General features: G+C 49.5%; 1 protein-coding gene and 1 pseudogene across 1 annotated transcript; both read right to left on the bottom strand.

Moving 5' to 3' along the window:
* Positions 1 to 1,791: 1,791 nt before the first annotated feature.
* LOC147751214 (uncharacterized) lies at positions 1,792 to 13,995 on the bottom strand. The gene is made up of 3 exons (XM_086933173.1): positions 13,973 to 13,995; positions 5,894 to 6,300; positions 1,792 to 2,402 (listed from the first exon to the last, which is right to left on the bottom strand). Exons 1-3 carry the CDS (start codon positions 13,993 to 13,995, stop codon positions 1,792 to 1,794), a joined length of 1,041 nt encoding a protein of 346 aa, XP_086789299.1.
* A 7,224-nt stretch (positions 13,996 to 21,219) lies between these two features.
* Positions 21,220 to 24,299, bottom strand: LOC147751213 (coiled-coil domain-containing protein 71L-like; annotated as a pseudogene).
* Between the last annotated feature and the right edge of the window lie 603 nt (positions 24,300 to 24,902).

The following is a 24,902-nucleotide window of genomic DNA, read 5'->3' as shown; positions in this document are numbered from 1 at the left end:
CTTCACTATTCTAAATGGAGCCCCTATTTAATTGTATCACAATTTCCTTTTCACCATTTTCGAACCTCCTCGCTTCCGTCCCACACACCCTTGGCATTTGTATTGCTTGTCACAGTGATAGTGGACTTTTAAGTCACTGGATACCACAGAAAAAAACTAGACCCCCTCTTGTGCAATGGTTTTGCCTGCAAGCATGACGTTGCTTCAATGTTAGTAGAGAATGACGTGTGCCAATGTCTGAGCAGTTATTTTTAATCGCAAATGTAAATGACCCCTCATACTCACCCTGGAGCCTCAAATGGAATTCACCAGCAAATATCCATCACTCGCTCTCCTCCTAACTTCTCAGACAGCATCAGTGCGTTTATATGGGCTCCGTCATGCCACAAAAGATTACAATCACTTGGGAGGGAGGGGTGAGGGGGGGTGAGCAGACACCAGACCAAATTGAAAGTGTGCAAAAGGCCGCTTTTATTGAAACAGGTGCATATTTACAACAAAACAAACCTGGCAACCGCCTCACAAAATTAGTCCTCACTAAATAAGATGTTACCTTACAACCCCAAACGTCAGGCCCGCCCCTAACACGTCACAAACCCCGCCCCCACCCAGCACAACATAATTACAATTCAAACAATACCAAAACCTGATAATCATTTAAATATCATCCCAACCCACCGCAAAACATCTCATTGCAAAATTTACCCACCAACAACTTACATTGCCCAAAACCTTGTAACCACCCCACGAAACAACTATTTAAACTTTTCCAGCCATAGCCCAACTTTATCAAAAACTCAACAACCTTCATGTCCCAGCTGACCAAGAACGCCCAATTTCCGCACAGCACCTGTTCCAAGCGACAATGAACAACATGTTGAGTTACCCCATATCCACCTGTTCCGACAAAAAAAAACAAAATTATGGAGATAAAACAAATAAATAACGAAAATAAATAAATAAATAAAAACCCGGGGAAAATAAGAGAAAGAGCTAACCGAGAATATGGAGGGAGGGAGGGAGGGAAAATTTTCAAATTAGCTATGAACTCCCGGCCACCAGGTCATTCAACCTAAAATGGTGGCCGGGAGGCGGGGCCAGGGGATTATATAGCTGGGCTCCCTCAGTAGGAACCGAGGGAGCCCAAAAACAGCCCAAAACCAGCCCAAGGCTGGCGCTCTGCCGAAACCCCCCCCCCCACTAGCCCCTCCCAATCAGCCCGGGGGTGGGGACCTCCCTACGGTCGGCTGCCCCCCCCCCCCCCAAGCCCCCCTTGGGAGGGAGGGGTGAGGGGGGGTGAGCAGACACCAGACCAAATTGAAAGTGTGCAAAAGGCCGCTTTTATTGAAACAGGTGCATATTTACAACAATACAAACCTGGCAACCGCCTCACAAAACTAGTCCTCACTAAATAAGATGTTACCTTACAACCCCAAACATCAGGCCCGCCCCTAACACGTCACAAACCCCGCCCCCACCCAGCACAACATAATTACAATTCAAACAATACCAAAACCTGATAATCATTTAAATATCATCCCAACCCACCGCAAAACATCACATTGCAAAATTTACCCACCAACAACTTACATTGCCCAAAACCTTGTAACCACCCCACGAAACAACTATTTAAACTTTTCCAGCCATAGCCCAACTTTATCAAAAACCCAACAACCTTCATGTCCCAGCTGACCAAGAACGCCCAATTTCCGCCACCCAGAAAAGAGGGGGAAAGGAATTACCCTCCTCTCTTTCTGCCCCCCAAAACCAACCAACCAAGGAACCAGAAACTCAACCCAAGAAATTTTGAATCTTCAAACACCTGGAGAGCACCTCTCGCAATTCCAATAGATATAATTCCATCCCTATACGAGATAGGTGAACACCATCGCCGCGAAAGAATTCCACATTGTCATACCGGATGTCCTTATGGGACACCCGCCCAAAACCCAGGTCTCTACAAAAACGGGAAACCTCCAGATTCAACTTCCGTCGCGCCTTATCAACCGCCCTAGGTTTGATCGCACCCCTCCAGGTTCTTCTAGGGACCAATTCTGTCCACAAAACATGGCAACCCGCCCATTGCTGATGAATAAGAGAAAGATCCTTCTTCATTGCTCTCAATAAAACCACTCCCTTCACCCCACAAAGGTCATTCTCCCCAAGGTGCAAGAGCAACACGTCAGGACAAACACCTCCCACCAACCAAGAATTCAAGGCCGGGATAAGCTCCCTCCAGATCATACCTCCCTTCCCCTTCCATACAACATTAAAAAGACGAGAATTAAAACCAAGAGTGGAACCAAAATAGCTTCTGATAGCTTGATCTTCCGCGCGCCTAATGAAGGAATGTCCCACTATCCAGATCGTCATGACAGTAGAACGGGGGCCGGCCACTGAACCTGAAAAAGAAAAGCAGCATCAAACTCAAGAAAAATTATCATCCGCAGGCGCCACAACAGGTTCAGTACGCACATAGCGCCTAAAACAGTTGGAGGACCAACGCCCCAAAGACATAATGTCTTGCTGCGACCAACCCCTGTTATGAGCTTCTGTTGCTGCCCCAATCCTGAAGGAATGCGTACCATACTGTGTCTCATCCATGCCCATGAATCGCAGCGCTTTACGCAAAACCATGCGCAGTTGGTACTCAGTCACCCTGGAACCGTCCACATGTCGGAAAACAGGGCCCTCAAAGGCGGCCCCCGAACAGTCCCGCAAACGCCTGGCCCACCTCAAAGGACACGTCTGGGGTAAGAAGCTTCCAGCCAAATGCCCCTCCCTTTGCTGTGTTGATCAGTTTTTGCCCGAGCCAACCAGACGTGCAACCCCGTTTCCAAAAATCGAACATTCTCCCACCCCACCCCAAGAGTAACTTTCGACCCCAGTAACTCAGAAACCCTGAAAGCACCAAAAAACATCCAAACCATAAGAGCAGCAAACAGACAAACCTCAAACTCATTCAAACAAACTGAGGGCAAAACCTGCAAAACTCGGGCTAACGTCTGCCAAGACAAAGGTCGGCGAACCATATGTTCCCTACCCCTCTCCCTAGACCAACCTTCCAGCATGCGCCTTACCCACCTCCCCTGCCGAAGGAGAATAGCCCCACAGTAATTTGCCCATGAACGCAATACCAGCCAATTTTCCAGCAATCGTCACACGTGTCAGACCCCTGTCTATCAAGTGAAGAATGAACTGTACCACATCTTCAGATCGTCTCCAGCCCGGAGCGCGCCAGTCGGCCCCAGATTCTAAAAACTCCTTCCAGGCCAACTCATACGCTGTCCTAGTGGAAACTGCAAGCGAACCTACCACCAACTGCAAAACCCTGTCTCGCCTACAGTCCACAGATGTTCTGGCATGCGGGTCGGCGTCCTGTCCGCCTCCGAGGCTAGCCCATGGAATCTCTCCCACTGTGAACGAGACAAAGCATCCGCAATGTCATTGTCCACTCCAGGAATGTGGAAGGCCTTAAAACTGATGTCATACGTCAAGCACCCCAACACAAAGACTCGCAAGAGCTTCAAGATGTGAGCATCCCTGGCCGACTGCCGATTGATAATGTCCACTACAGCCTTATTATCAATTCGAAACAGCACTTTTTTGTGAGCAAGCTCCTGACCCCACAGAGTCAATGCCACCACCACAGGGAAAAGCTCAAGGAAGGCAATACTCCTGCCTCCGTTCTTCCACGCAGCAGGCCACTGTTCAGCACACCATCTGCCCTGCCAGTAAAGACCGAAACCATCACTGCCTGCAGCATCTGGAAAAATTTGGACGTCCCAAATCCAATTCTCTTCCCTGTACAGAGGAATGCCATTGAAAGAGTGTAAAAAGGCTACCCACATCCGCAGATCCTCCTTAACACCTGCTGACAAGCGGACGTGATGGTGAGGTAAAAACTGACCAGACAGAGCTCTACCCAAACGCCTGCAAAAAGTTCGACCTGCCCTGACCACCCGACAAGCAAAATTAAGATGTCCCAGCAGCACCTGAACTTCCTTCACTGTCACCTTTGCCTTGTTCAACATCACATGTAAGAGGTCCAACATCTTTGCTTTTTTATCCACTGGTAAGCGTGCCTCCATAACAGTAGAATCAATTTCGATCCCCAAAAAAGACATTGTCGCGCAGGGGCCCATTGTCTTTTCGGGTGCCAAGGGCACACCTAAAAATTCCATCAGAGTTTGAAATGTTCGCAAAGCATTCAGGCATGCTGAGGAATTGGGAGCGCCTACAAAAAAGAAATCATCCAGGTAGTGGGTCACAAGCTGGTGTCCTGACGTGTCCGTGAAAAACCATTGGAGGAATGTGCTAAAGGTCTCAAATAGCGCACAGGATATGGAACAACCCATTGGAAGAGCCTTATCAACATACCACTTTCCTTGAAATTGAATCCCCAAAAGATCCCAATCCCCAGGATGTACAGGCAATAAACGAAATGCAGATTTGATGTCACACTTTGCCATTGCCGCACCAGTGCCGGCAGATACAACCAGGGCCATGGCCACATCCACTGAAGAATAAGACACGGAAGCGGCCTCACCATCAATGAAATCGTTAACTGATGAGCCCTCCGGCCATGACAAATGTTGAATCAAACGAAATTGCCCAGGCTCTTTTTTAGGTACCACACCAATTGGGGAGACAATAAGATTTTCCAAAGGCCAATCATCAAAAGGACCCGCCATCCTCCCCTCACGCACTTCCTTATCCAATTTGTCTTGTACCACCTCTGGATGTTCATTGGCTGACAAAAGATTCTTTGACCACCGCCGCAACCGCGGCCCTGTGTAACCAAGACGAAAACCCTCCTGAAAACCATCCAACAATAACTTAGAAGCTTCAACATTCCCATAACCCTTCAGAGCCACAGCCAAGTGAAAAGGATTAACTGGCGTATGAGCCTTTGGGCCCAGTTCCAGAAGTGTTTTTCCCTCCCCTGGTAGGTTGAGGCTGCTGAGCAGGAGCAGGGGCGTTGGCTGACTGTTGTGACCACTGCCTGCCCCTTGTAACCCGAGGCCCCCAACACCTGGACAGTGGGTGCGTTCTACCACATTGGGAGCATTCGTATCTAAATTTGCAATACTCTCTCGGGCAGTATCCTCTGTTAAAATCCCAACAGGTCCCATCGGCAAGTTGAACTGACGCAGCTGCACCCACCCCTCCCCGAGTGGGCTTACCCTGAAAGGGTCGTGAAGGTAATGGATACCCACTAGCTGTGAAAATCGTCTTACCACCCGCTGAAGCTCCCATAGTGTGTTGCCACAGGTCATTATCTAACTCCCCCCATTTCGCTTCAGGATCCCAAGCCATCCGAGCCCGGAATTCCTCATCGTACTGTGACCAGGCATACCCACTGCCAGTAATTTGCGCCTTCCTAATCACATCCATATACTTAAACAGGGCCACACAGCGCTCAGGGAATTTCTCACAGTACACGCTAGCATATATAAGAAATGCCGCAGTCCAATTTTCGATGGTCAAAGGAACCTTAGGGCGCTTGGCCAACTCGTACTCTTCCTCCTTAGACCCCTCCTTAGACCTAACTTCCCTATGTAAGAGCTTCAATAATTCCACGTACTCCCCTTTCCAAATCCTCTCCTTAGTGGACAGCATTAAATGAGCGCCCAACGGTTTCGTGACGCCCATGTAAGGCAATTTCTTTATTTTAAGCTCCTTGCTCTGTGGGGGATCCTTACCTACCTCCATGGGCTCTGTAACAGTCCCGGAATCCACCTTAGAACCCACACCCCCGTCACCCGTGCCCACTCCCTGATCCTTAACATAACGACCTTTATGGAGCTTAAGATCCACACCCTCTGCAGGAGGATCCCCCCCGTACCAACAGAAACCATCAACGGCTTGTCCCGTGGACCAGCAAGCTCACCTGGATTCAATAAAGGCAGTTGAGCCGGCCTCGCTCTCCACGCCATCTGTTCAACATCGTCGTCTGACCGAGGAACCCTCACCGCGGGGCCGCTCTCCCGGGCTGGTCTGGAGACTGTAGTTCTCGGACGCACCACCACCGGTGCCTGCAAAACAACATCAGAAGCGTGAAAAAGCCCCCCCCTTGCACCCTCAGCACGTATCTCGCCCTCCTCAGGGCTCTTCTCATCATAATCTAAAACCAACGATTCCTCCAACCTAGGAGGGGCCAACACCTTTGGCGGACTTCTGAACCCAACCTGGGCCTTACCAGCCCGTACAGACACCTGAGGCGGGGGAGCCGACTGGACCCGTCTGTACTCCCCCGAACGTTGACCAGTTTTATACACTTTAACCAACGATGAATCTCTTTGTTGATGAGAAGAAACATGTGGGGTCAGCGAGGACGCGCCGGTCCTGCTTCTGCCAACCCCGCCGATATCCAAAGAACCTGACAATGGGGCCAGCGAGGACGCACCTGGTCCGCTTCTGCCAACCCCGCTGATACCTGTAGCAAGAGAAGTTGGGGCCAGCGAGGACGCGCCCGACCTGCTTCTGCTGACCGCGCCGAGATCCTGAAAGGAAGACGTTGGGGCCAACGAGGTCGCGCCTGACCCGCTTACGTTGACCGCGCCGGGGTCCCTCGCCGGTACGGGGTATGCCGCGCCAGGCTCCACCCTCCCTTCTCCTCAGTGCAACTGGGCCGCACTCCACCCTACCAAGTCTGCCTCTCCACGACGCTCTCTGACCTGTAAAGAAAAAGGCTGAACTGATGTGCCGGGACCCTTACTACCAGAACGGCCAAAACTATCCACACCACTAGCCATACAAAAACCAGAATCCTGAATTTGCACCTGACCAACCTCCCGAGAAACAGACCCCTTAGACCGAACCGACAACCCCCGCCGAGGAGGGGAAGGCTCCACGTCCTCACCACCACTACTCCAGTTCAACAACTCCTGAACAATCTTAGACGCAGGTCCCGAAGCCATTCCACCCTGCCCTGCCTGCTGAATATCCGAGCGGGGCTGCTCCATCCTCCCAAGCGATCTGCCCCCAACAGGCAAACCCGGAAAACTCAAAGTGCCCCCAAAACCACTCAGCATATCAGTGCCCTGGACAGGAGCAGCCCTGCCCGCATCACGAATCCCCTCTGACCAGGAAGGAAAAACATCCAAACCCTCCCAAGATCTAACACCCACCTGCCTATCACCACTCTCCTGCAAAAGAACATCAACAGTACCACCCCCAGAAGGCCCAACAAGCCCCTCGCCAGCCTCCTGTGCCTCACCCAACCCAACACGACCAGACCGTTCACTTAACAAACCTGCCCCTGCCCTCCTTTCCATTTGCGCCCACTCCCCCTCCCCCACAGAACCACTGAGCACAGAAAACACCTCCCCCCGGGATGAAGCAGGGGGGGGAAAACAGCAGGGGGCTATAAGGCACAAAAGCCGTCTGTACTGTACTACCACCCACATCACCGACATGCACAACCTCCCCAGAGAAACGGACCGGCGTCGAGAAGCGATCACCTCCAGCCCCTGCGCATACAATCGGGGTCACAGCCTGTCCACCCCCTCGAGCCCCCAAATCCGCAAGGTCTATACACTGTACACCAGGCCCAACAGCCGGCAACACACCCTCACCGCCAACGCGAGGCCCGGGCATAACAGCGTGCGCATGCGCGTCAACCGCCAACTCCCCCCTCAGTATATCCGCGTCATGCGACACGGAGGCAGAAGCCGAGCGCTTCCTGCCTCCGCGCTTACCGGCCCGCTTGCCTCTGGCAGCGGGGACCGAAAGCGACCTCACCGGCAGCCCCACAGACACCAGGGGAGCCGGCACCACACCCTCCTCCATTGCCGCCTCGCGCAGCGCAGCCGTCTCCACCCCCGCCTGCGTCACGGTACCAGGGGCCGCTCTCCTAGAGCGCGGGCGGCCCCTCTCACTCACCGCCTCCCTCCGCGACTTCTTCGGCGATCCACGGTAATCCTCCCCAGACATGTCGAAGAATAACACCACAAAAAGTGTACAATTATCTAATAAAATTTTCAAATTAGCTATGAACTCCCGGCCACCAGGTCATTCAACCTAAAATGGTGGCCGGGAGGCGGGGCCAGGGGATTATATAGCTGGGCTCCCTCAGTAGGAACCGAGGGAGCCCAAAAACAGCCCAAAACCAGCCCAAGGCTGGCGCTCTGCCGAAACCCCCCCCACTAGCCCCTCCCAATCAGCCCGGGGGTGGGGACCTCCCTACGGTCGGCTGCCCCCCCCCAAGCCCCCCTTGTGGAGTCAAGCGACTTCATAGTATGCTGTGCAGGGGAAGTCGTGTCAGCAGTTCTCAGAGTCAGTGCTTTGTCTTCTGGCGAGAGTCGAGAGATAGTACTTCAAAGTACTACTGTCACACACGGCAGCACCACAGCAAAATTACGGAGTAGGTCAGTGTCGCTGCCTATGCTGCCATCCTGCCACCAAGGCCTCTCACGCTCACCACTCTCAGTCGATGGTGACGCAGCACGGCAACCCTGCAACTCCGGATGAAGGCTTCTGAAAAAATTGCAGTGCCCCGGTCGGCCACCTTCAAGTTCACCATGGCTCGCTCACTCCTCTCTCCGACTTCCTCCTCCTCGGGCCCTGCAGGATTGAAATTGCAGTCCGACCGGCGGGAGGCAACAGGGGGGTGGGGGGGTATATAAGGCAGGGGCTATAAATAATTGAATTATGGGGTGCCTCTCTGCGACTTATAAAAAATAAATAAAAAGACTTGTCTTAGACAGTTTGGAAAGCTCCTCTCGACTTGTGCTCACGGGTCACGCACGCGCACGTTTTATTACCGAGCTACTATGCGCATGTCACCACCAGCGCGGCAGTAGAGACCCTCCCCCTATTGAATGGTGCGCAGCACAGTTCCATTATTTATGGATTTTTGCAAGAGATAATCCACTGCACGAGAGTTGTGCTTTATTTATCCCCACACGGAGCGAGGAAAGACGCAGAGTAGTGACTGACTACGCTTAGTGAATTCTGATTTTTGTTATGTTATGTTATGTTATACGGGTTTTTTGTATAGCGTGCGGCTACTCGAAAGAGTGTCCCGACGCTTTGAATTGCACACTAATCTCATAACACAACAGGGAAAAATGAACAGAAACAGAAAAAAGAGGAAACCTAATAGGACCTGAAACTAAGAAGTAAAAAGCCAAGTTTTAAGCCCCTTCCTAAAGGCCAGCAAGTTAGGAGTGCTGCGCAAGGACACAGGCAGTTTGTTCCACAGCTGAGGCGCTAATAATTTAAAGGAGCGACCACCGATGCGAGCTCTCTTCACACGGGGCACTACAGCAAGAAACAAGGCTTCAGACCTAAGAGACCTAGCAGGAAGGTAAAAGGACAGCCTTTTCTGAAGATATTTTGCTCCGGAGGTGTGCAAGGCTTTGTGTGCCAGGGTGAGAGTTTTGAAAACTATCCGCTTCCGGACGGGAAGCCAGTGCAGAGCCTCCAAGAGGCCCGAGGCTCGGGCACGGCGAGATAGTCCAAAGATAGCACGTGCTGCCGAATTCTGAACAACCTGTAATCGTTGAAGCAGGTATTCTGGCAGGCCGAGATAGAGGACGTTGGAATAGTCTATTCTCGAGCCTATAATCGCCTGCACCGTGATCTTCCTGTGTTCTTCCGATGACAAGGGAAGGAACTTGCGAAGCATCCGGAGTAAGCCAAAGCAGTTGCCAGTGGGACCGATTACCTGCGAGCGTAGAGTGAGGCCATTGTCGATCTTAATCCCAAGGTTTTTAGCTACCTGGGACGAACTTGCTGGTGGAAACATGTTCTCAGGCCACCACTCTTTCCAATCCGGGTCCGCACTGCACCCAAAAAAGAGGACCTCGGATTTATCCGAGTTGCACTTGAGGCTGTTATGATGGAACCACTGAAACACAGCCTCAAGGCAACCCTGGATCCTACCTCCATCGAAATCCGCACCCCTCTCACAGGTGAAGAGGAGCTGGGTGTCATCTGCGTAAGAAACGATCTGGGCCCCGAAGGACTCCGCCAGAGCCGCCAGAGGGGTCATGAAGATATTAAATAGAGTTGGGCTCAGGACAGAGCCCTGAGGAACTCCGACACCCAATGGCGACATCTCGGCGGAGCAAGCAGAAGCCCAGACTGTTTGTCGACGGCCTGCCAGGAAAGATCGAAACCACTGGAGCACTGTCCCTCGAAGACCGATCTCTGAGAGTCTAGCAAGCAGACCCTCATGAGGGACGGTGTCAAAAGCCGCCGACAGGTCTAGCATCACCAGCATCGCTCTCCCACCCGAATCCAGCACCTCCTTTATCGCCTCCGAGACTTCCAGGAGGGCTGTTTCGGTGCTAAGATTGGCGCGGAAACCCGACTGGGTAGGGTGCAGTAGGTCGTGGGACTCCAGGTAATCGGCAAGCACCTTATGCACGTGTTTTTCAATGACCTTCGCAAAAGCCGGCAGGAGCGAGATAGGTCTATAATTCGCTAACACCTCCACATCCAGACCAGGCTTTTTTAGCAGGGGAATAATCATTGCCTGCTTCCAGGACTGGGGAACCGCACCCTGTGCAAGAGAACAGTTCAACAGGGGGTTCACGAGTGGATTAATGACCGCTGCCATTTTAGCCAGAAATTTTGCGGGGCAGGCATCCCGAGGGGAACCTGACTTTAGTCCCGCCATCAGGTCAAATGAAGCTGACAGCGAGAGAGGAGGAAACGCTGCCAGGGCCACCCCGGCGTTCGGTCGGGTAACAGCGGCATTCTCCGCCCGACCTGGCACCTCAGGCTCCAGCACAAGGAAGGAGTCCTGGATCCGCTGGATCTTAGAGGTGAAGAAGTCCGCAATCGCCCTGACCCAAGGCGCAGGAGGGGGGGTCTGGGTAGGTGCTGCGCGAGAGGTTGTAAACTCCCGCACAATGGCGAAAAGCTCCTTACAGGAGTTGGAAGCGGCTTCAATTTTTCTAGCAAAATAAGCCTTCTTCTCCGCGAGGATGTTCCGATGGTACGCTTTCGCCAGAGACCTGTAGGTGAGTTTCGCCGTCGCGTCGTATTTCACGCGCCATGCTCTTTCCGCTACCTTGCATTGCCGACGAGAGGCCGCCAATGCTTCCGTAAACCAAGGGGCAGAAGCACCTTTTTCGGGTTTGCGGAGAGGTCTCAGAGGAGCAAGATCATTAAGCCTCTCTGAGAGCCAGACCTGTAAACGCTCCACATCCTCCTCTAAGTTCCCCGTTAAAGCACAGGGGTGATCGGCGCAGGACTGTGCCAACAATTCCGGAGTAATCCGGTGAAGTGCCCTGAATCCCACGGAAGTCTGCCGAGGGACACCGGAAGGCTTCCCAGCTACTGAGAAATAAAATTTCACCAGCCTGTGGTCAGACCAAAGCACCTGGGTGGGGGCCAACATCTCAATAGGGGTCGTAGAGAAGGTCCAATCAAGGGTATGTCCCTTCTCATGGGTCGGCCCAACATGATAGGGAACCAGGCCCATAGGGGCTGTGGCCTCCAAAATTTTCATCGCATCGGCATCCGTTTCCACGTCCATATGGACGTTGAAATCCCCGGCGACAATGCAATGCTCTGATGTAAGTAACAAAGAAGAGGTCACCGACTGGAACTCTTCATAAAAAGAGCCCGTGGGCCCCGGCGGCCGATAGACTAGGAGACCCTTCATCGATTGGTGTGGTGAAAAGACAATGGCGAAAGCAAGGGATTCGCAATCCTTGATCGCGTCCGATGGGATGATGGTACAGGTGGCCATTTTGTTGACTATTAATGCCACCCCACCTCCACGCCCCTTCGGCCTATCCTGCCTGAAGATGTTATACTCGGGCGGGATAGCAGTGGCAATATCTGGGTTGGACGCCTCGCCAAGCCACGTCTCGGTGAGCATTAGGAACAGGGGTTTTTCTGACTCTAACAAATCATAAATATCCAGGGCGTGCCGGCCAAGAGATCTAGTGTTGAGCAGTAGGCCCAGATGTTTAGCGCTAGCCGCCGCCTTCTGTGGCGCATCGCCAAGATGTTTCTGCGGGCGCCAGCCACACTCAGGGCAGCAATGCTTGCCCTTGTGGCGAGCAGGAAAAACCGTCCGGCAGAGACCATTTATGTACTGCCAAGACCGAAGTTCCGAACCCGAGTAGTGTAGCATGATGCTCACAAATGCGGGCTAACTCGAGCCGAATGGCCGCGTCCTGCCCGTCGCCTCGAACGCCTCCGGGACGCTGACGGGCGCAGACAGGCAGGACTCTGGCACGACTCCGGCTAAGCGACGGCGTCCCGCTGCGCGATACCGCTGCGCGGAAGAGGACGACTTTAAATAGGCGTCTCCCACATCCACTCGAGCGTCGGGACGCTCCAAGATGGCGCCCGCACACACACACACTCAGCCCAACCAAAGATGGCGGCCACAAATGAAATCAGCCCCGGGACCCGGACCCACCAAATGGCGGTGTGTTTTCCTGAATTAAATGCAGGTAAGGGGACAGCAAGCCCGGTATAGCGCCAGTAAAAACAGGGGTTAACGTGACGCTGCGGCCGTACCAAAAATCGGTCTACTGCTAGAAAACCGGCCCCCACCCCTGGCAGCCTACCGGGGGGATTGCCCGGTGCCCGGCATTGTCAGTCCGGCCCTGCCACCCGGCCACACAGCCCCTCCGCTTTTCCCTGCACGGACCGCAGTTGGCAATTAATCTTATCATACATATTATGTAACTAAATGTAATCACAGCAATGAATGGTGAACACATACATCATTATCTTGTGCTTAGAAAAGCATAGCACCATGGTGTACATAAGTTCCCCTTGGTTATACATTCCGAAGAGACCACAACCTAGTCTGTGGAAATCACCAAAATACATTCCAAAAAGCACAGTGTCACTCTTCAGAAGTAACAAGAAGAGAGGGAAAAAAATATGAAGGAGAAAAAACTAACACACCGACTAGTTTCCTAATCAACAATTAATAATCCCCCAATGCAGTGAAGAGAAGAGGGTGTGTGCATCACAAGGTGCACCACAAGGATCAAAGGTTAACTACCACAAACTGCCAAGATCAGTCGATCAACCAGCACGTTAAGGAGATAAAGATGTTTACTGCAAAGATGAAGGAGTGATCCTACACCGCATGCACACCAGCTCCCACTCTAGATGTCTACTACCACAGCAACTGTCAAAGGTGTCAACATTGAGGAAATAAAGGTGCAGCATCACCACATGCATAAATGGCTGTCACTGTACATCTTCTCTCAAGATGGCCACCAAGGTTTGCCGTCTAGGTTCCAAAATGCGTTCTAACTTCAACGTGACTCCGTCAATCCGACTGCTCTGAAATCCAATTCTGCTCCAATTCTCTCTAAGCGAGCAGACTTCTACCCAAAAGATTCTATCGACTTCATCATTTGTAAGCAAATTTCAATGGGGTCACATCTCCTTAGACCACTGTTTCTGCTTGGATCACTGCCCCTGTTACTGGTTTCCATCCAGAAGAATCCAAGCTACTGGAACACCAAACCGGCACTGCAACTTCCCACTACAGAGTACATAGACTCCTTCATCTCCACAGACTGAAAGGTGTTAATACTGAGGTAATGGAATCCTTATTCATGAGATTTAATGCAATCTATGCATATGTTTTTTTCAGATTTAGGGTTGGTAATCTCTCTTCCTGGCCCAATCGTCTCCAATGTCAAGTTCAAATGAGTGACACATCCACCGATTGTCTTCAACATAATTTATTCTCTATAAGAAGTAAGTACCGCCAACCCTTCCGGTCAACGATCCAATTCCCTGAACAAACGACCAACCTCAGAACCCACAGTTTCCTGGAACTTTACCACATCATAGAATGACATGGCTGACATTCCACCCCCAGCAGCTGGACCACACAAACACAAGTAATAGAAGAACAATTGGCAGCTTTTTACATATATGCACTGCTTCATTGACATCTGTTTGACGGTGAGCACCCAAGTATCATGTCACCCACCCAGCCTTCTGTCCCACGGGTGCACAAATGACTCACCTTGATGTCGTTCTCTCGGTCATGACTGAAGATAGATGACGGATAGCAGACAGACAAACAGATAAAAGGCATGGGTTAATAATAAATGATCTTTTTTATGCTTTACTTTGTTGTTCTTTGATAAACTTCAGCACATGCCTGTGTGCACATGTTATTGATCAATACATTTATACTTAATTGTTAATAAATATTGTTAAAAACGATATTTGATTTCTCATTAAGATTGCCACTTACTCAAACTGCAAAACCAAAGGTATCTGTCTGAGGTAATCAGTATGGCTAGAACAGTTAGCACTAACCCAGCATTAGACGCCAAGCCAATGGTGGCCAGGGACTTCATTATCAGCCTGATTCATGTACGGGCCGTTTTGCGTGTCCCTAATAGCGAATAATAGCGACTCGCTATTGAGAAAACGCAAAACGGCATTCATGTATTTTTCAGGGAAAAAATAGCGACTCGCACGCGGGCGCAAAAGCCGTTAGCGACCTACCAAAAACGCAGAAAAATCGCAATTTCCGCCCACCAGCGATCGGGATTGCGACACGCAATCCCGATCGCACGGGATAGCGACTCGCAATCCCGTGCGATCGGGATTGCGTGTCGCATTATCGCGGGATCCGGAAATACGGGATTACGCATTCCGAGCACCGTGATGACATCACAACCAGGAAGCTGCCAAATCCCACCTGCAAACACCACAGTGACGCAAACATCCGACTCGACACGACGGAAAGCAGCCGCCAAACCGCCGATAGCGACTCCTGACCCGGCAGTAATTGCGCCCGCCATGGCTGAAGAACCACTGCCCGGCCCCAGCAACAGCACTAGCCGAAAGCGCAAGCTGAAATTCTCCGAGTCGGAGTTGGAGAATCTAATTGAAGGGGTGGTGGCCCACCACGCCCAGCTGTTCGGTGCAAACTCAAGGAGGGTCCCCGAACAAGAGAAGAGGAGGATCTGGGTCGGAATTGCCTCCAGCGTGAACGCAGTTGGCGTTGCGGCAAGGTCGGTGGAAGAGATAAAGAAGCGCTGGTACGACCTCCGAGGGCGTGCCAAGGAGAAGGTGGCGGCGCGTCTCGGAGAGTCATCAGGCACCGGCGGTGGTGGACCGACTGTCCCACCCAACACCCCCCTGGAGGACAGGATTGAGGACACCCTTGAGACGGAGGCCTGTGTTGGTGTGACCACCCTGGACTCCTCCCGCCCAACCCACAACACCCAAGGTAAGTGGCATGCGACTGCGACCCTGTCCCTTATGACCGTCCCTGCCCAAATAGGCTCACTCATTGGCCCTTAATCATGCCTATGTTGTGCATTGTGGGAGACGTAGGGGCAGATTTATGTTAACTGGCGCATCCCGAGGGATGCGCCAGTTAACATGCGCCACAGTGCGCCACAGCTACGCCACCCATGGTGCGCCGCATTTATGATGCGGCGCACCATGGGGCCAAAACGGCACAGATGCGTGACGCATCTGTGCCGGAAATGTGGCGCATTGCTGGAGTTGCGTCGCAAGCGCGACGCAGCTCCAGCAATGCTCGGGGGGGGCCTATTCTTTCAATGCTGCCTCAAGCCTTACGCCTGCTTCAAGCAGGCGCAGGGTTTTGACGCAGCATTGCCCTGAAAGTGACTGAGTGACATCTTACAGATTTCACTCAGCCACTTTCAGGAGACGTTCCTGCGCAGGAACGCCCCCCCTGCGCAGGAACGCCTCCTCATGGCGCAGTGCTGTACAACGTGACGCATCTCCTAGATGCGTCACGTTGTAAATAGGGCGCAGGGATGCGCCACGTTTCCGTGCCGTTGCGTCACGCAACGGCGGCGTACACGTGGCGCAAGCCCTTCATAAATCTGCCCCGTAGTATGTCCACAATTTAGTTGTACCACTATGCGGCCTGAAAGGTTCCTAAGCGCACATATCCACAGCCATCCAGGGAATGTCACCCAGCATGCATGTAACATCTGCACGTCTGACAGTCACATGCACCTAATGAGTATCCACTTACCCTCACAGGTGCAGACGATAGCAGTGATAGTGAGAGGCTGGTGATCGTCGAGGAGGCCCAGGAGGAGGCATCCCTACCCGCCACCCTGCCACCATCCCCTGCCGCTGCGGCAACACCAGCAGCCAGGCCCACCACCTTACCAGCAGCAAAATCTGCAGGACCACCGCCAGCCAAGGTCAGGCCCCCCACCAATGTGCCTCCAGTGCCTGCCGCACCTGCGACGCCAGCTGCCACAACACCTGCAGCTCGTCCTCCAAGATCTGGCCCGGCCACATCCGCAGCACAGCGGCAAAAGAGCAGGAGGGGCAAAGGGCATCTCCATGCCTGTATGTCCGTGGAGAGGCGAATGCTCCGTCTCCACCAGAGGCAGTCGCAGCAGCAAGGAGCCATCCAGCTCCAGCTGCAGAAGATCGGCCGCAATGTGGCAGGAGTGGGCCAGCGGGTTGACCGCATGACGGCGGCCATTGAGCGCATGGCGGTGGCTATGGAGGCAAACACTGCTGCGCTGGGGAAGCAGCGCAGTGCTGCACGCAGGCGCCACCACCATCTGGTGAGCCAGATGGCAACCTATAGTCGTTCCAATTATGTGGCAGCCAATGCCACCACACAGCTCTCCCGACGCTCAATGACCCAGCAGCACCAGCTGGTCCAGTGCTGCGAAGAGATCACCAGAGTGCTGGAGCACCTGACCACCGCCGTGGTCCCACTGCTCCAACCTGTGGTACCGGCTGTCGTTGGGGGAGACGATGGGAGTGAGGCTGCCTCCAGCGTGAGTAGCAACTCTGCCACGCAGGCCCCCCCACCTAGGCGCAGCACCAGGGCTACGCCTGGTCCATCTGCCCAGGAGGAGGATGAGGAGCCACAAAGGCGGCTGGGAAATGTGCGCAGGAAGCAGCATTGACATTGTGTCAGGGACACAGGCTGAGGATAAGCCTGCCAAGCAAAATAACATGCAGTATGCTGGAATACTGTACTTTTTTTTGTAAATAGTTATTTCCATGTCCCTTTTCTGTTGTGAATCAAAGAAATACATTTATTTTGAAGCATACATTTGCCTTGTGTTATCATTATATTTAGCATGCAATTGTGATATGTGGGGTGGGGGAAGGGGGTGGGCTAGAAATAGTTATCTGTGATGTGGTTGCGACGTCTGTGGCCTTCAGCTGGGTTCTCCCCGCGTGCATGGGGCGCATTTGCTGGTGGCCGGTCGTCCCCCTCAGATTCACTGCCTGAGATGTCAACTGGTATCCGCCGCTTGGTAGCAATGTTATGAAGCATTGCACAGACAGCCACAATGCGGCAGCACGCTGCAGGACTGTAATACATGGCCCCACCTGTCTTGTGCAGTATACGGAACCTGCTCTTGAGCAGGCCAAATGTCCTTTCAATACAGTTCCTTGTCCGGATGTGCGCAACATTGTAGCGCCGTTGCTGAGGTGTGGCAGGGTTGAGGTAAGGGGTCAGGAGGTATTCCCGTAGGGCGTAGCCACTGTCACCTGAATGAGAGGAGCAGATGTTGATTGCCTGTGCAGCGCAGTTACTTCATAGCAATGTGACATTGTCGGCAAAGTGTACTTACCAAGTAGGTGTCCTTCCCCAAACTCTCCCCTGATCAGTCGTGTGTGGAGTCCGCTGTGCCTGAAGATGAAGGAGTCATGGGTACTCCCTGGGTACTGGGCCACAATGTCAGTGATGATGCTCTTGGCATTGCAGACCATCTGTATGTTGAGGGAGTGGTAGCACTTTCTGTTGCGGTACATATACTCCGTGCCAGCTGGTGGGCAGATGGCGACGTGGGTACAGTCTATGCAGCCGAGGACATGGGGTAAATGGGCAACATTATAAAATTGTAGTTTAGTGAGGTCCAATTCCTGTTGGCTCGTGGGAAATGTGATGTACCGGTGGAGCTGGCTGAGCATGGCGTCAACAAAAGTGTGGAGGCAGCGTGACATGGTGGGCTGGGATATCCCCCCAGCAGCGGCTACTATGCCCTGGAAACTGCCGGAGGCCAGGAGGTGCAGGCTGCACAATACCTGCACATGTGTGGGCACAGAATTGTTTCGCCTTGTTGGGTGCTGCATGATGGGGTCGAGTTCTTGTATCAGCCAGGTGATCATTTCCCCATTCAGCCTGTATTTCGCATAAATCTGTTCTCTGGTTTGGCCCAGCAAGGTGACCCGCAGCCGGTAAATCCTTGCCTGCCTCATGCGTCTCCTCCGTGCTGCTCGCTGTAGCCTTCGCCGCCTCACCACCATGTACATCCCTGGCATTGTGGAAAGCCTAATGCTGCTGTTGAATGTCCTTATGTGTGATTGGTCAGGCCTGGCCCTGTTGGTGATAGGTCAACGGTTATTTGAAAATTTTTTTCAATGCCTTTCATGGTTACCACCTGCTTTGAGTTGTCCTTATTTTGCGCCGTGCAAATAGCGATTTTTGGGTTTTTCGCAAATTGCGATTGTTCTTGAATGCCGATAGCGATTTTCTATTGCGAATTCGCTATTATTTTCGCAGATTCCGTGGTGTGTCGCAATTTCCGATTCGCTAATGCTCAGGAGCAGGGATTCTGCGATTATATTAGCGACTTCGCAAATATGTGTTAGCGAATTCGCTATTTTGTTGTTGAATGCCGATTACGGAAATTGCGCCCGCATTTGCGTTTTCGCAGCGATTGCGGGCGCAATTTCACTTCATGAATCAGGCTGTAAGTTTCTTAGCAGAGAACAACGGGATGACAGGACGCAATTAGTAAGCCTAACCAAAGTGCAAAGTAAACTGCAAACTCAGCTGAGAGAAACTATTTATCCATCTCCAAGCTAGCAAATAAATGTGCTGTGGGAGGCCAATCTCAATATCACTGAAGCACCTAGTAAGCCAATAACAGCTAGCAGCGTGCTTTCACTCCTGGAGTAACATGTTGAAAAGTTACAAAATCACTTGCAAACATTTCGAAAAATCCTTGAAAAAAACTTAAACAAGAGTCAGTCAGGAGTAAAATATGAAGTGCTTGAATGAAACTGTAATGACTGTGAAGTATTTAATTTATTTTCGAGAATTTCATGTTACAGTTACAGTTTCCCCTGCACACCAGCAAATTTATGGTTCACATTTACTACAAAAGCACACAGACAACAGAATGTGAGTGGCTGTTGTTCACAGTGCTTTTTGTTTTTGCACTATTATTATGTGCAAAATGCATCCTTGCGTCACAATTTACCAAAGGACGTGTGTGGGCTAAATATAATGCTAAATGATGGATTTGTATTTCATGCAATTTCACCTTATTATGCAAACATTTTACATAATTAAGCAAAGCCAAACTATGTGAATTTTGCACTCCCACAATGACAATCACACTTTTCATAAGACAAAAGCTATGTTAATATATTATTTCTCATAAGCATACTCCCATTACTTAGCCAGAAATCGAAGCCTGAGATCCCACCACAGGTCCTTTCTTCACCAAGTTCATTAAAGCAAAATGACCTGTAAGTTCCAACTAAGCCAAACTATAACATCCCTGTAACCTTTGTGTTTTTTCGGGTAATTTCTAAGTTTTTTTAATTCTATTTCCTAATAATACCTTCCCTGTAACCTTTGATTTTTTTAGCAAATTTGAACCTTTAAATTATTTTTATTTTCTAACATTAACGTGTAACCTTTGAAATTGGGTGCGTGAATGGCTGTATAGGTAGGTGAGTGAGTGTATGAGTGGCTTTATGGGTCTCTGAGTGGGTTTTTGTATTGGGTTTGTGGGTGTGGGAGTGGCTGTATGCAACTGTGAGTGAGTTTTTGAGTGACTGTATGGGTGTGTACATGGCTGTGTAAGTTTGTGTACTAGTGCCTGTGTGGCTCTGTGAGTGGGTGCATGAGTATCTGAGGGGCTCTGTGTGTGGGTGCCTGAGTGACTGAGTGGGTCTGTGAGTGGGTGTATGAGTGTCTTTGAAGATCTGTGAGTTAATATATGAGTCTCTGAGTGAGTGAATGAGTGAGTGCATGAGTGTCTAAGTGGGTCTGTGAGTACTCATGTGAGTCTCTGAGTGGGTCGGTAAGTGGGTGAGTGAGTGTCTGAGTGGGTCATTTAATGAGTCCATGAGCCGCTGAGTAGATCTGTCATGGGGTGAATGAGTCTCTCAGTGGGCCTGTAAATGGGAACATGAGTGTCTGAGTGGGTGTGTGAGCATCCAAGGCAGTCTGTGTGTGTGTGTGTCTGAGTCTCTCAAGTGGGTCTGAGAATTCATCTGTGAGTGGGTTCATGAGTGTCTGAGTGTGTCTGTCAGTGGGTTTTTAAGTCTCTGAGTAGGTCTGTGAGTGGGTTCATGAGTGTGTGAGTGGGTCTATGAATATGTGAGTGTAGGCATTGGTCTGTCAGTGGGTGCATGGTAAAAAAAAAGTAAGGGGCCACACGTGAGCAGTTCCTCATGCCAGCTCCCCCTGTGACGGTCCTCCTCTCTAGCATGCCTGCAATCCACTACCCTCTGCTGCCGTTGGTTTTGTGCCTACTCTGCTAGTTTTTCTGCTTCTTCTTTGCTCGCTCCTACTTTCTGTTTTGCCTTTTTGTGCTTGTTCTGCCCATCAATTTGCTTCTTTCTGCTCACTCCTAACCTTTATTTTGCTTCTTTCTGCTCTTTTCTGACTTCCTTCTGCCTCTTGTAGCTGTTGTTTCTGACCTCTATTTTGCCTCTATCTGATTGTTTCTTTCCTTTATGCAGTGCTTTCTGCAGCCTTCTGACCTGTCTTCTGCCTGTTTCAGCTCATTGCTGACCTTTATTCTGCCTCTTGCTGCTCATTTCTGACCTCTATTTTGCCTGTTTCTGTTAACGTCTGACCTGTATTCTTTCTCTTTCTGCTTGTTTATCACCTTCATTTTGCCTCTTTTTGCTCATTGGGGACCTTTTTTTGCCTCTTTCTGCTCATTTCTCACCTTTAAATTGTCTCTTTCTGCTCCCTTCTGACTTTTATTCTGTCTCTTTCTGCTCCTATCTGACTTTTAGTTTGCCCCTTTCTGCTTGTTTTTGACCTTTATTAGGCCTTTTTCTGCTTATTTCTGACCTTTATTCTGCCTGTTGCTGCTCTCAATCCTAAGGAGTAACATTGTTCTTAGACACAAAAGTTCACACGGGCTCAACTGTAGGAAAACAAATTGTCCACGAGCTTCCACCCCTGTCACTCACATTTACCTTAAAGGTCCTCATCCCCTTAGTGTGGGGCAATTGATGATTACCTTGCACTAGGAAGATAGCAGATCAGCTGGAACAAAGGGGCTGTGGGCTGATGATACATTTAGTGCAAAAGTCACCTCTACTGATACAGAACAGTGAGGTCGGGGCAAAAAAAAAGAACAGTTGGTCGAGAGCTATCTTTGGATGCCAGGGCCATGAGGAAGGGTTTGGTGGACGGTTGGTAAAGAGCAGTTTGGTGCGGTCTAAAACCCCCCGCTTGTGGTGCTGAAGGCCGGCCACAGGAAAACAGAAGATGCGCACCACCAATCGTTCCAGGTTGACCCACAGGATGTGCTGTGCCTGGCACTAATCAGCAGCCAGACCGGCCTTACATGAGATGTCCTGGACATGGTTGCTGGGGAAGCTGGCCAGCAGGCATGGCGTGGCCACCTCCCAGATCTCGTCCAGGGATTGGCACATGTGCAGTTAGGTAGCTGAAGTATGACAGGCTTGTTAGGGGGCTTCTATGGCCTCTACTGAAACTGCCACTGCTTCTGGGTCTACACGTTTGGTGCTCATAGCCCCGCTGGGGCTTCCCTCCCAGCGGCCGGCATGCTGCCACTTTCTGGTCACCCACTTGCAATAGCCACATTTCCTCTAGGCAGCAGCTTTACTCAGTCTTGTGAAGCAACTCTTGGTGGTTCTGGGAGTGGTGGCTGCTTGTCAGGGCTGGGGCACCAGTGCTTAGCACAAAAAGTAGCCATAGACACTCTTGCTGTGCAGGATGACCGGTGAGAATATGTGTTGCAGGCTGCAGAGGACGTTACAGAGGTCCATATCCAGCTCATAAAGTCCTAGGACTGCGTCTTGAAGATTTTGAAGGAACTCTTCAAGGAAGCTGGGCGTAGAGCAGCTGTGAGCGCCAGTACACCACCTTTTCATCCTCAATGTAGGTGCAGTTCGCACTTATCTATAAATAATGCCCTGGGGAGGTGGTGGTTCCCATTGCTCAAATGAGCCCAGGAGGGGGCCTGTGCACCTCCATCCATTTATAAATACAGCATGCCCACGGGAACCGGCCCACAAGGGGGCTAAATAGTAGAAAATAGCAGGTGGCCACTTCTTTTTTTAATTATGTTTTGGCAGGAGCCCCCCAGAGGCCTCGGGGTCAGGGTATTCTGACCCTGTCCATTTCTCTTTTTTTTAGCTTTTTTTGGGACTCGGCTGAAGCCGATTCCCAAGATGGCTTCCAACACTTCCTGACTAAAGTTTGTGCAGCCAATCACATGGACTATCGGATCCTTGGAGGATCCCCGTCACTATATATCCTTGGTTTTTTTCATTTTCAAAAACTACTGAACCGATTTACACAAAATAACCACATTTTATTTTATGGACCAAGAGCTGCCTGACAATTTTGGTGTAATTCCATCCTACGGTTCGGCCTGTAGTCGCAATTAAAATCTCTATGGGAACTAACAACGGATATGAACTTATTTTGACCACCCTTTTCTTGGACCTTGCTTGACAGATAGCCCAGAAGCTTTCCATGAGCGACAAGAATCACCGGGGCATTGGGGAAAATTTTGTGAAGATTTGTCAACTGGCACCAAAGATGTTGGCAAGTCAAAAAAAACGCCTTTCCTATGGAAACATGGTCCTACCTGTAACTAGGTACTAGCGATGGCCAGTAGGTGATATATATTTGAATCACAAGTACAAGAGATTTTCCCGAAGATTCAAATAACGAGGATATCTAACTAATGTACTTGAAGATGCTTTAGTAAGATTGAGAGTAAGAGATGAACTATTGCTTCCAAAAATTTCTGAAAAGACAGAAAAAGAAAACACCAAAAGATATATAATGGATTTTAATTAAACAGATGTGGAAAATAAAAAAAATGTAAACATCGATTGGAATATTCTTAAAAACAACAAATATTTAAAAGACAAGATTTCCGACCATCCAAATATGGCATATAAAAAGACAGCCTTATTAGGAGAAATGTTGGTCCAGAACCACTTTGTAAATCATAGAAGTGAATTGAAAAATTGTCTAAAAAAACAATTTTCAATAAATGTCAAAAATGTAAGCCATGTCAAATTGATAGCAACACCATATCATTTAAGACATCTGATGGAAGTTTGAAGAAGATCACCGAATGGATCCACTGTGAAACAAATCATGTGGTGTATGTTTTAGAATGTGACTGTGGCAAAACGTACATTAGGAGAACAGTGAAAACATTGAAAATACATATACTCCAACAACTATGATAAATTGCTAATCATGGCTACAGTTAAGTGTTTATGAAACAAATTTGGGGAGGACACGGAGGAAACAAAGAGACACTTTGTTATTACGGGATACAGCATATAGGAATTAAGCCTAGAGAAGGGGATTGTGAATTGGCGTCAAGAAGATAGAAATCCAGATGGATACTCACTTTAGGAATTGAGATCTCCCGGGGTTTAAACACAGATGCTGAATTCTATGTGCACCTCTGATTTTTATTGCTGTGGGGATTTTTATGTGGACATGTCTCAATGGAACTGATTCCACTCTTCCTTCTTAACTTACATCTATAGGTCTTATGATGGGGACAGTGAATCATGTATATTCTTCTTTTGAACCCTTAAATTAATCTAATATTCTCGATTTGTAGCTGATTCCAATTATTTATATTTTTTATAGATTTATAGAAAATATGACTGCTGAATAGATTAATTTTCCCTTTATGAAGTCTGAGATTCTTTGACAGCTTTATAGTAAGTGTGAATTTAATCACAGGACTGCACTTTAGTTAATTTTGCTGCAAAACAATACCAATAAATTATGCTGCTTTATGACATCTTGTGACTTTATTAGCTGAAAAAAAGTAACAAGCTTTTAATAGGGATAAAAGGGAAAAATAATTTCGGGAGAACTGGAAAATCTCGGAACAAGGAAGATATGATGATTTTTTTAAAACAACTTTCTGTGTATCTCTCTATATTCCTCTTTGCATCTTTGTGCACAGTTACCTCATAGCAGTACTCCTCAATACCCCTTCCTCCCTCATCCTCCACTTTTCCCTCTCCCTTTTTTTGCTTTTGTTGGCACTTTCTGGCAAACTTTTGTTTGCACAGCTTCTTTGCACTTTTTCTGCCACTTCTTTGTACATTTTCCTATATTCACTTACATTGTATGTGGGAATACAAATGATACTATCAAAAACAACATTGTTCAAACTTTGAACTAAAAGTATTTGTGTATTAGCTGGATTTTACCAGAGATAATGAATATTCTTTGAGTTGTGTTGTTATTGAGATGTTTTGAAAATTATTGAACATGGATTCTAAAGTGTATAGATTTTTCAAAACTCAGTTTTCAAATTGATGTTTTAGTAGAAATAAAAACACTTTTACTTCTTGAGAACTATTTGGAAAATATTTTTTTTTATAGAATAGTTGGGGACCAAAAGTAAAAATGGGGTACTTTACCCAGTAAATAATGAAAAAAGAAAAATATTATACAAATGTGTATTTTATATAAAGAAATGTATATTTGAATAAGTGTAATGTATAATATTTTTAGCCCGTTGCATTTTGAACATGAGGTTTCTGACAAATGGTACTTCACTGGAATAAAAATTCAGAAAAGTTCTGATGTTCAATGTTGTCGAGTGATGGTGGAAAACGGAGGGAAGTTTCCCTTTAAATAGATACTGTATACAATGTAACTTGAAGGCCCCAGAGGAAGGCTTTTTGCCAAAATCCATCTGCCT

The sequence above is a fragment of the Lissotriton vulgaris genome, chromosome 1_1, assembly GCF_964263255.1.
Source record: "Lissotriton vulgaris chromosome 1_1, aLisVul1.2, whole genome shotgun sequence".
NCBI lineage: Eukaryota > Metazoa > Chordata > Amphibia > Caudata > Salamandridae > Lissotriton > Lissotriton vulgaris.
The sequence above is the reverse complement of the archived record's forward strand: the minus strand, read 5'-3'. Positions and strand labels throughout refer to the sequence as shown.